This window comes from Mobula hypostoma, chromosome 25 (genome assembly GCF_963921235.1).
Source record: "Mobula hypostoma chromosome 25, sMobHyp1.1, whole genome shotgun sequence".
Lineage (NCBI taxonomy): Eukaryota > Metazoa > Chordata > Chondrichthyes > Myliobatiformes > Myliobatidae > Mobula > Mobula hypostoma.
The window spans coordinates 17,775,602-17,788,058 of record NC_086121.1 but is presented as its reverse complement, the minus strand read 5'-3'; the positions used below and the strand labels follow the sequence as shown (position 1 = coordinate 17,788,058).

General features: G+C 42.3%; 1 protein-coding gene across 2 annotated transcripts in view; it reads right to left on the bottom strand.

Annotated features, from left to right (window-relative positions):
- The window catches only part of LOC134338024 (chromodomain-helicase-DNA-binding protein 5-like), a 104,119-nt gene that overhangs the window by 78,565 nt on the left and 13,097 nt on the right, over nucleotides 1-12,457 (bottom strand). The window contains exons 2-4 of one of the 2 annotated variants that reach the window (XM_063033531.1): nucleotides 9,324-9,392; nucleotides 8,421-8,563; nucleotides 2,814-2,932 (exon numbers count right to left, since the gene is read on the bottom strand). In XM_063033531.1, coding sequence (XP_062889601.1) covers nucleotides 2,814-2,932; nucleotides 8,421-8,563; nucleotides 9,324-9,392 — 331 coding nt within the window. The remainder of the gene's footprint in view (nucleotides 1-2,813; nucleotides 2,933-8,420; nucleotides 8,564-9,323; nucleotides 9,393-12,457) is intronic. The other variant, XM_063033533.1, reaches the window with a different exon arrangement.

Here is a 12,457-nt window from a genome sequence, read left to right as displayed (position 1 = left end):
GAAAAGTCTGGATAAAACAGCAATACACAGTGCTCTAGAATGGAAGGCTGATGTTCTAGCCCTGGAGGTGACCTTCAATTCAGCTCTGCTTTTCTAACCTAACTCCATATCCCTTGATCTACTAATCAAACAAAAAAAGAACAGCAATCTCCTCTTGAGAATCCCAGCTGTTCCCTCACATAAGAGTCTTTGGTTCAGGTGAGATTTCCAGATTCCAAGAAAGGATGCATTTCTCCAGGAAGCTGGCTGCAAACTTTTAAATGTAAAGTGTTCCATTTCACAGAAAACTTGGTACATCATCTTAGCAACCTCTAGTTCAGTTCGGGGTTTAACACAGAAAAAAATGTCTCAAGACACTTCACAGGAGGCAGCAAGATAAATGGGCCCTGAAACAAAGGAAGTATTAAGAAGAGTTACCGGTAGCTAATAATTGAAGTGAGGATTTTACAGCGAAGTTCAGAAAAGCCCCAGGAGTGCATGGGAACAATGACATAGCAGCCTATCTCATTTATCCCATGGATAAGATACTACCTCTCTTCCAACAGGGCACTGCTCCTCTCCCACAGCACTACAAATAATAAACCTTCAAGTCTGCATCCAACACTGCTGCAGGTACAGCAGGCAGTGAAGAAAGCTAATGGCATGTTGGCCTTCATACCAAGGGAAGTTGAGTATAGGAGCAAAGAGGTCCTTCTGTAGTTGTACAGGGCCCTGATGAGACCACACCTGGAGTACTGTCTACAGTTTTGGTCTCCAAATTTGAGGAAGGACATTCTTGCTATTGAGGGAGTGCAGCAGAGGTTCACAAGGTTAATTCCCAGGATGGCGGGCCTGTCATATGTTGAAAGATTGGAGTGACCGGGCTTGTATACACTGGAATTTAGAAGGATGAGAGGGGATCTGATTGAAACATACAAGATTATTAAGGGATTGGACACACTAGAGGCAGGAAACATGTTCCCGATGTTGGGGGAGTCCAGAACCAGTGGCCACAATTTGAGAATAAGGGGTAGGCCATTTAGACGGAGTTGAGGAAAAACTTTTTCACCCAGAGAGTTGTGGATCTGTGGAATGCTCTGCCTCAGAAGGCAGTGGAGGCCAATTCTCTGGATGCTTTCAAAAAAGAGTTAGATAGAGCTCTTAATGATAGCGGAGTCAAGGGATATGGGGAGCAGGCAGGAATGGGGTACTGATTGTGGATGATCAGCCATGATCACAGTGAATGGCGGTGCTGACTTGAAGGGCCGAATGGCCTACTCCTGCACCTATTGTCTATTAACACTTTTAAAATTTCAGAACCAAGTTGGCTGCCATTGATCTTTCAGATGGCAAAATGTGGTCTGGAGCAAAAAAAACTTTCCACCAGTTCTCTCACCAAGAATCTTAAGTTTGACCTGTAAAGTTGAAGTCATAAACGTAGTGTGTGGAATCACCACTGATGGAACAAGATGAAGGAAAAACAAGGACAGACTAAACTATCAAGCTGAAATGTTACCTTTGTCCCATAGACACTGCTGAGTACTTTATTTTGATCTTTTTATATCAGATTTCTGACATTCACCTTTGTTTTTATGGGGAAGTACCATCTGCAGTGACAAAGGGTTTGATAAACAGAGGACACACTTAGAGTGAGATGAGAAAATCCCTTCTTTTAATTTACAGAGAATATTGTGTTGTTCAACACAATGGCTGAACGACTGGCTTTCAGCTAAAAAGAGATTAAACAATAAAAGCCAAATCTAGAATTAGATAAACTCGGGGTGGGGAAGGTGACTGAGTTTCTGGGGAAAGAGCAGAAGGCATATATATGGGGCATGCCCTGGTTTTCGTGGATGTTTGTGAAGAAAAAAAATTTCAGGATGTATATTATATACATTTCTCTATGTTAAATGTACCTATTGAAGCCTATTTAATCAGATATCCCTGTTGAACACCCTGCTCAGGCAGGATGGACTGAATAACCTCACTCTGCAACATTCGAAGTTGTACAGGTTGTATAGGTCACAACTCCACTCCGTATAGACAAAACTAATTCCAAAGAGTACTTACATTTAGAAAGTGCACTGACATCAAATTGTAACTAATACTTCACTCCAGTGAACAACCAGCTCTCCTATTAAGGCACCCTGGAGATGCAGCGTAGATCTTTAACTGAATGCTCCAACAATAGAATGAAAGATTGGTCCAGCTCGTAATTGTTGTTCATACGCATTCAGTGAACAATTTACTGTGACCGAGCCACAAGGCACGTTAAGTGTCACATGGGGTCTAGAAATGCACCTAATGCTTATTACTACAGACTGGATTTGACTCCAACTTCCGAAATGAAGTGCATTTGGTTGTTATTGAATAAGAAAAGGCTTTGCTCTGTCTGGAATGGCACAGTATCTCAGCAGCCTGACACTTTAATAAGGATGTAACTGCAAAAGCAAGTCAAAAGGGCATGACTTAAGGATTGCAGGGCGCCCATTCAGAACAGAAATGCGAAGAAATTTTTTTAGTCAGAGGGTGGTGAATCTATGGAATTTGTTGCCACGGGCAGCAGTGGAGGCTAAGTCATTGGGTGTATTTAAGGCAGAGATTGATAGGTATCTGAGTAGCCAGGGCATCAAAGGTTATGGTGAGAAGGCGGGGGAGTGGGACTAAATGGGAGAATGGATCAGCTTATGATAAAATGACGGAGCAGACTCGATGAGCCGAATGGCCGACTTCTGCTCCTTTGTCTTATGGTCTTATGGTCTAAAACAACAATAATCCTTTTCTTTAAAAAAAGAGTTTGAACATTCTTAACCGATTATTCCAGAGACGTGTACCTCAGGAACTGGCTGAAGGTTTTATAGTTGGTCAAGGTGTGGTAATCCTCCTCTGTGAACTCATAATCCACATCTTCCAAACCCCAGTCGTCCATTAAGTACGTGGAGGACTTCTGCTCCTGAAGAATATGGGTAAAGGTAAACAGATCATGACCAAGAGACTGGACAATTCTCACACAATTACTCCCAAAACTGGGGATCTCCTCGTCTCCCCATTCCTCTTCCAATCTTCAGACTTTTGAACTCAAACACTGGCAATGAACTGGAACACCCGTCTCATTTTCCACTCAGTACTTCTCTCCATTTCGGCTCAAATCATGTTCCACAACTTCAGGTGGCGTACTTTGTTCTGGTCTGGTGAATATTTCCAGCATGCTGTTTATAGTTCTAACACATTATAGTTCCTTGGTCCCCAACGTAGAATATACGCTCAGTAGCTACTTTATTCGGTCGACCTGCACACCTGCCCATCTATCCATCTATTTACTTAGAGATATGGCGTGAAATAGGCCCCTCAAGCCACACCCCCCCCCAGCAACCAACAACCCCAAGTTAACCCCAGCCTAATCACGGGACAATTTACAATGACCAACTAACCTGCTAATTGGTACATCTTAGGATTGTGGAAGAAAACCAGAGCACCCGGGAGAAAACCCACACATTCCCCAGGGGAGGACGTACAAAGACTCCTTACAGATGACATTGACATTGAACTCTGAACCCTGACTCCCCAAGCTGTAATAACTTCACACTAACTGCTACGCTGCTGTGTAAATATCTAATCAGCCGATCATGTGGCAGCAGCTCAATGCATAAAAACATGCAGACGCGGTCAAAAGACTCAGTTGTTCAGAATGGGGAAGAAATGTGATCAAAGTGACTTTGACCATAGATAATTATTGGTGCCAGAGTATGGGTACTTTGAGTACTTCAGAAACTGCTGATCACCTGGGATTTTCACGCACAACAGTCTTTAGAGTTTACAGAGAATGGTGTAAAGAACAAAAAAATATCCAGTTCCATGGTGAAAACAACTTGTTAATGAAAGAGGTCAGACGAAAGGGACCAGACTGGTTCAAGCTGACAGGAAGGTGATGGTAACTCAACTAACCAAGCAATACGACAGTGGTGTGTCGAACAGCATCGCTGAATATACAACACGTCGAACGTTGAAGTAGATAGGCTACAGCAGCAGAAGCCCGCATGCATACACTCGGTAGTCACCTCCTGTACCGAATAAAGTGGCCACCACCAGGTTCGGGAACAGTTACTACCCCTCAGCCATCAGGCTTTTGAACCAAAGGGGATAACTTCATTCACCCCATCATCGATATGTTCACACAACCTACGGACTCACTTTCAATGACTCTTCATCTCATGTTCTCAATATTTATTGGTTAGTTATTATTATTTCTTTTTTTTGTATTTGCACAGTTTGCTGTCTTCTGCACGCAGGTTAAATGCCCAAGTTGGGTGGTCTTTCATTGATTCTGTTATGGTTATTATTCTATAGACTTATTGAGCATGCCCGCAAGAAAATAAATCTCAGTGATGTATATGGTGATATACATGTACTTTGATAATAAATTTCCTTTGAACTGAGTGTACATTAGTCTTTCATTGAAAAGGTTCACTTAACCCCTGAAGATCCACAATGCTGTAACTGCTGAAGATCATACACCATACTCTTGCCTTGTAAATTTCTCTTTTTACACAAGGTGATGGCTGTGTTTTGGTATAAAATGGCAAGCACTCTTTAGCACCAGTCCAAGCCTCAGTCTTTGAAAACAAGTCTAAATAACAAGGACAGGTTAGGCAAAAGGTCCTGAAAACAACAGAATGCATCTCAATTCTATACTCATTTCCCTCTCTCCCAGTCTCACACATGCACAAAACTTTTACCTGGCACCTCAACTCACCACATTCAATAAACAACCAGTTGTCTAGCAGAGAGCCAGCATGAGTCTAAAGGTACAAATGGTGACCTTTTATTCTATAACCATTCCACTCTATAACTGAGAACAATATTGTTAATCAAGTACTTACAAAGTGTAGCCACTCGTGGAAAGTAGATTTCAATAAAAATGAAGCAAAAGTAAAAAACAAACTTCTCTGTGACCAGCACCAAGATCTCCACAGTACCCCGCTTGCCCCTTCTAGATAAATTTCTGGTTTTAATCATTCTATTTTCCTTTGTCAGACCTTAATTGAAAAGTTGCTAAACTTTTCCACCCTTATGCTCTTTTTTTTTAAAAAGTACTCCTTACAACAACTCTTTGACCAAGAATTTCAGCCCCTGTACAATATCACAAGTGGCTTGGTCTCAAATTCTATTTGATGATAACTGTCATGAAGCCCCTTGGGCACTAAACAAATGCAAAATGCTGCTGTCTACTAACTTGCACACAACGAGCTCCACAATCTGTAATGGAGGTAATGGAGCAAAAAGCAAACTGCTAGAGAAACTCAGCAGGTCAGTCAGCGTCTGAAGAGGCAGAAGAATGATTGATGTTTTGGGTCGAGACTCGGTACGCGACTCCAAAACGTTGACCTCCTTCTGCCTCCACAGATGCTGCCTGACTTGCTGAGTTCCTAGAGAGTACAACGTCTGCAGACTCGTGTGCCAGCATGGTGATAGTCATCACAGAACATTTATTTGGTGGTGTTGCTTGAGATGCAATAGGCAAAATGTACTGTTGACCTACGACACCTGAGATGTGCAGACAGAAATTCTGGCTGAAATATTGCCAACAACCACCATCTTCCTTACCCAAAAATACCAAGTCCAGTTTAAAATCTTCAAGTGATACATTAAGTTTCAAGACAGTTCTATAGCCTAGAGCAGGTTACACTTGGCCCACATGAAGTTAATTATCTTCCAAGGCAGTCTCTGTAAGCTGCAAGTGTTTGAATGTGCTTCCCAGGATGGCCTCTTAGTCACTATGATTTTCCATTTAGCCTGACAACATTTGGCAATTACTGCATTGATCAATGGCTTAAACTAAAAGGCAGGTGGAATTATTCCAAAAAGGTAGGAACAGATTTTTATGGTCCAGTAAAGGGATGGCCCGAGTTGTTATGGATCAGATATCGTCTGTTCATTACGTGCCATGTCGTATGATGTGGGTGATCATGGTCCTTCCATGACCATGATTGATTTTGGCAAATTTTTCTACAGAAGTGGTTTGCCATTGCCGCCTTCTGGGCAGTGTCTTTACAAGATAGGTGACCCCAGCCATTATCAATACTCTTCAGAGATTGTCTGCCTAGCGCTAGTGGTTGCATAACCATGACTTGGGATGTGCACCAGCTGCTTATATGACCATCCACCACCTGCTCCTCTGGCTTCATATGACCCTGACCCTGACCAGGTGCTACAGATTGCCCAAGGGTGACCTGCACACTAACAGAAGGAAAGAATGCCTTACAGCTCCTTTGGTAGAGACACTTCTCCACCCACCACCCTGGATCATATAATGATTTAGGGCAAAGAACTATGTAATACAGTTTGAGTATCCCTTATCCGAAATTCCAAAATGCAAAAACTTTTTGAGTGCTGACATGACAAATGGAAAATTCCACAAGATGCTGGGAAATGCACAGGTCTCTTAGTGCCACAGATAATTCTGAGAAGTGACCTTACATATGTAATGAACAGAAGTTAATGAAAAATAGAAAAACACTGCATAATGTGAAAATGAAGGTCTCGATCGTGTATTGAAAGAGTGGATTCGTTCGCATCAGAGTGAACATATGTTGCTTAATCATGAAACAAGCAAATATCTATCATGACAAACTGGAAATTGAAGGTACTTGTTTCATGCACAAAATTATTAAAAATAATAATTTTGCTGTGGAATGGGTGGCTGTTTGAAGTTGATGGTGGAGGCTGGAATCTGGTAATAGACATATTCGGGGGCAGTCACTCAACTGTGACGGTCTGTGGAAGACCCAGCTCTATCACGTCAGACTGTGCTCCAACTATTCACTCTGTGACCTTCACACCAGCTGTAACTGAGCTGTATACATAAAGTAAATGGATTCCGTGAATAAACTTGGGTCCCATCCCAAAGGCATTTTATTTTATGGATGCATATATTCCAAAATCCAAAAAAAATCCAAAATCCAAAACACTTCTGGCCCCAAGCTTTTCGGATAAGGGGTGTTCAACCTGTACTATCAAACCAAAAATGTCCTTCCTGCATTAGTAGTGCCCCAAGTTCACCAAAAACCAGAAAGCTGATTAAATGTCATGGGAATCTTTCAAATTAAATTACAAATTGAGGGGTATAGATAGAGCTCTACAGGTTGCTAGCCACATCAGTTATATCGTATTTATACATTAATTAGACTTTAAGTTATTCTTCCTAATTAGTGAAAGTAACCAAAATAAAACAGAAGTTCACATCAACACGAGGAATTCTGCAGATGCTGGAAATTCAAGCAACACATATCAAAGTTGCCGGTGAACGCAGCAGGCCAGGCAGCATCTCTAGGAAGAGGTGCAGTCGACGTACCTCTTCCTAGAGATGCTGCCTGGCCTGCTGCGTTCACCAGCAACTTTGATGTGTGTTGCTAGAAGTTCACATCAAGTCTCTTGTGGTATCAAGTAAATGTTTTACTAACAATAACTTGCAAGTCACCTTTACCACAAAACTCTTTACAGGATCTACCTAATTAAACATGACAGCAAGTCACAGAGACATGCGACACGGAAAAAGGCCATTCAGCCCACAACAGCCATGCTGTACAGTGGGCACCCATCCACACTAATCCCATCTTCCAACACTTAGTCCATACCACCCCTCCCACCACCATGGCAAAGCAATTCATGTGGTCATTGAGAGACTTCTAAAATGAAGAGACTCTGCTTCAACCACACTCTCAGGCAGAGCCTTCCGGTACTTGACACTCTCTGGCTCTGAAACAGTTCCCCTCATGTCCCCTCTGAATCCTTTCCCCCCAGTCCTGAATCAACATCCTCTTGTCTACTTTTGTTATGGGGAAAAGTTTTGTGCAGTCTGCTCTGTCTATACCCCTCAATTTTAAATAGCTTCGTGACAACCCTTCAGCACTCAGGTAAAACATATCTAGTTTCTCCAGCATCTCCTCGTAACTGAAATGCTCCACCCAGGCACCTTGGTGAATCACCCCTTTCCCCTCTCTAGTTCTACCACACCCTCCCTGTAGTGTGCACCCGCAGCCACACACGGTACTCCAGCTCAGAACGAACCTGTAATAAATGTATTCTGTATTGCGTAACAAGTGAAGGCCTGCATTTCGCAAGCCTTCCTAACCATAATGACAGCCTGTGCTGCCACCATCAAGGATAACTGGACTAGTACTCCAAGTTCACTCACGCTTCCCAAAACCCTTTCTTTCATGCTATATGCCCTAACCTCATTGTTGTTCCCAAAATGCATCATCCTCCCACTGTTCCACTCGTATACCTAGTAAAGTGGCCACTGAGTGTACAATCACTAGCAGTAGAGGCATCAACATCCATACCCCCCTTCCTCTTCTCCCGAGTACACAAGTGTAAATCCATGCCTTTGCCATTGATATTTTCCAATTGACCCAACAGCAATAATCCCTTCCTCACATTACCTCCTTCTTCCTCTTCTTCATTTTTGGAGTCTTGTTCTCTTTCTGTTTCCTTGGTTTCCTTTTTTTCTTCACTTTGGCTGGTTCTTCTTCTGGAAACATTGGTTCACGGCTTTCCTCTTCCTCCTCCTCCTCCTCCTCTTCCTCTGAAAATTCAGATGGAAATTCAGGGTTTCAGCGATGTGTACCATGGCTTAATGCATCAGGTTGGAGAACAGCTTACTTCCCACAGATTAAAAAAAAAACATTTTTAAAATTAAGCAGAGGTAGATGTAAATACATGGACTTTCAAATGATCTATGATCTAAATTACCCCAGTTATGCATTAAGAAAATAGCCAACAAACACATCAGAAGTTGAGACTTTAAGCCCATAAAGCATTATATCTTACAGGTCTTACAATATTAAAGCAATAACTTCCATTTATATAGTACCTTAGTTGTTATAAAATACCTCAATATCACACAAAAAAAAAGGAGCTTGAGGTACAATGAGGGTTAGTTAACATCAGGCAAGTAACCAAAAGCACAATCTGGAAAAAGTTTAAGGAGCGTTTTCTAAAGGAGGTGAGAGGCAGACAGTTAAAGGCACTTTAGGACAAACTTCCAGAGGCAAGGGCCTAATTAATTAGGGCTTGTTCACTCATCACACCCACCAAAAGTCAAGTGAGGGACATCAGGGATGACAACAGAGCAAAACAAAGACATCACGGAGGTTCCCTGGAATGGAACGAGACTGGGGATGGACAAGAAATGGGTGATGCTTTACGGGACATGAAAGCACTGGTGTGATGAATGAACAAGACGGTGAGAGTTAGGAAATGGGCAGCACAGTTTAGGAAATTTCCAGGGAAGGAGGAGAAGAAAATCAGAGTATATAGCTGAAACCAACAGCCTAGGTACAGACCTGCCCGATAGTCATCTTTGAGGCAGCTCATGTCCATGAGAGGGGCAGGGCTCACAATTCCATTTAATCCTTGAACAGATAATTCCAGAGTCAGATATTCATCTTGTTACCAACCAAAAGAAAACTGTAGAACTATTAGCAAATTTACTTTTTTAACAAGCATTTTCCTCCAAGTCACCAAGGAACAACAAAACCCCCCAGAATAGATGGCAGTGAAACTCAGCAATCATTGACCATAAAACAGAGTGCACCCAACCCAACCATCAAACCAAATGTCAATGTCGATAGTGTAGATGGCATTAATTACCTAGGGCATGGTCTTCTTTATGAACAGCCTGCTGAAAATCCAAACAAATAATATCATCTTTAGGAGAAAGGCATATGCTCTCCTCCTAAAGCTACGCCCTTTACCCTTTCAGTCTGGCTGAGTGATGCCACAACAACAACAACCCCTCACTCAATGTCAGCAAGACCAAGGAGCTGAGTAATGACTTCAGCGACTGGAAACTTGAGGTCCACGAGCTATTTCTCACCAGGAGTGGAATCAGAGGTGGAGAGAGTCAGCAATGTTAAAATCCTAGGTGTTATCATTTCAGAGGATCTGTCCTGGGCCCTGCACTTGAGGATGGCAGTGTCTCTACTTTCTTAGAAGTTTGCAAAGATTCAGCATGTTATCTAAAACTTTGACAAACTTCTATAGATGTGTGGTGGAGAGTATATTGACTGGTTCATATGGTCTTGTATGGAAACATCAATGCCCTTGTGCAAAGAAAGTAGTGGATATCGCCCAGTCCATCACGGGTATAGCTCTCCTCATCACTGAGCATATCTGCACGGAGTATTGTCACAGGAAAGCAGCATCCATCATCAAGGACCACAACCATCCGGGTCATGCTCTCTTCTCACTCCTGCCATCAGGAAAAAGGTACAGGAACCTCAGGACCCACACCACCAGGTTCAGGAACAGTTACTACCCTTCAACCATCAGGGTCTTGAACCAAAGGGGACCACTTCACTTGCCCCATCACTGAACTGTTCCCACAACCTATGGACTCACTTCCAAGGGTTCTTCACCTCATGTTCTCAATATTTATTGCTTATTTCTTTTTTTTTGTACTTGCATAGTTTGTTGCCTATTGCACATTGGTTGTCTGTCTGCCCCGTTGAGGTCAGTATTTCATTGATTCTATTGTGTTTCTTGGATTTACTGTGAATGCCCAAAACTTGGGGTTGCATATGGTGACATATATGTACTTAGATAATAAATTTACTTCAAACTTTGAACTGTCCATGCTGCACAGTGAGTCATAAATAGGGAGCAGCACTGTAACTTAGCAGTTAGTGTAACACTTCGCAGCACCAGCGATTGGCATTTAATTCCCACTGACACCTATAAGAAGTTTCTACTTTTTCCCCCAAGACCACGTGGGTTTCCTTGGGCTGCTCCACTATCCTCCTGCATCCCAAAGGTGTGTACATTAGGATTAATAAATTATGGGCGTGTTATGTTGGTGCCAAAAGCACGGCAACACTTTCAGGCTGCCCAGCACAATCCTGGCTGATTATAATTTCCAATTTTAAATTACCCAATTATTTACAAGAAGTGAAATGTCTGGGTCGTTCATTTACATTCAAGGACAAGAGCCTGGTCAGATTTTACCCAACTTGAAACCCTTACATTGTACTGCTGTGCAAAGTACTGTATAAATGCAATCCTAATTTTCATGCAAGTATAAACCTTCCATTACACAATAAAAGGAAAAACAGAACCATAAACCTCTTCGAGACACATGAATGAATAGCAAGTTCCAGTTTTGCCACCCCTCATTTAAAAATACAACTTCACTCAATTCTTTAAGTAGTGACTCACAGAATAGTCTGGCTCTTTACAAACAAGCAACCAGTTTTAAAGGTTTCAGGGCTGAATACGGTCTAAACTATTAAAACTAGTGGAAAGAACGCTTGTCCTAGGGTTCAGTGAGATGTGAAATAATGACTCTGCCACTGTGGTAAAAGCCCCCACACAGCAGAACCCTCTCCAAGTCCTATCATTATTTACCTTTCCTGTAACTGTGTAATAACATTAGATTATAAAAATTAGGCCATTCAGCCCATCAAGTCCATGGTTGACTTTCCCCCCTTCTACCCCATTATCCTGCCATATCCCCATAACCTTTACTCATCAAGAATTATCAACCTCCACTATAGATATACCCATGACTTGGCAACCACGGCCATCTGAGGCAATAAATTCCATAGATTTACCACTCTCTGGCTGAAGAAATTCCTCATATCTATTCTTCAGGGACATCCTCATTAGCGCGTAGTTGAGTTTGGGAGTAGGTCTGACCTCATCACTTCACGGCTGAGTCTGGGAATTTGCTGCACGTTAATAGGTTGTACTGTTTCCTACTTGGCAGTAGTGGCCATTCTTCAAAAGCATCTAGCTCACATTCAAGTTTATGGTCATTCAACTCTACAACCATAAACGTGAATAGCACCAAATGTAACAATATGGTGCAAGGTGCAAAAGATAGTTCATATAACTCACACACAACACATGAAGTAATGTATAGCCTGGAAGCAATTTAGGATATCCCAACACATGATAGAAACACGGGTCTTCCTTCAAACCAACTTCAATGTACCTCACAGACCATAATGCAAGACAAAAACAAACATGCTGGAAGAACTTAGCCTGTCAAGAGAAACCAGTTAGTGTTTGATGCAAACACCCTTCATCAGAAATGAAAGAGGAAGAAATCAAATCAGAAATTAACAGAGCAGGTGGCAAAAGCAATGGGTGGAACAAAAAGGTATCAGTATTATCAGTCACAAACAAGAGGAAATCTGCAGATGCTGGAAATCTGAGCCACACACACACACACACACACACACACACACACACACACACACACAAAATGCCAGAGGACTCAGCAGGTCAGGCAGCAACTATGGAAATGAAAAAACAGTCAATGTTTTGGGCTGAGACCCTTCTTCAGGACTTGGGGGAGGGGGAAAGAAAAGATGGGAAGGCAGCAAGAAGATGAGAGGGAGGAGGAAGAAGCACAAGGTGGCAAGTGATTGGCGAAACCGGAGAGGGGGAGGGGTGAAGTATAGCTGGTCTGTGGTAG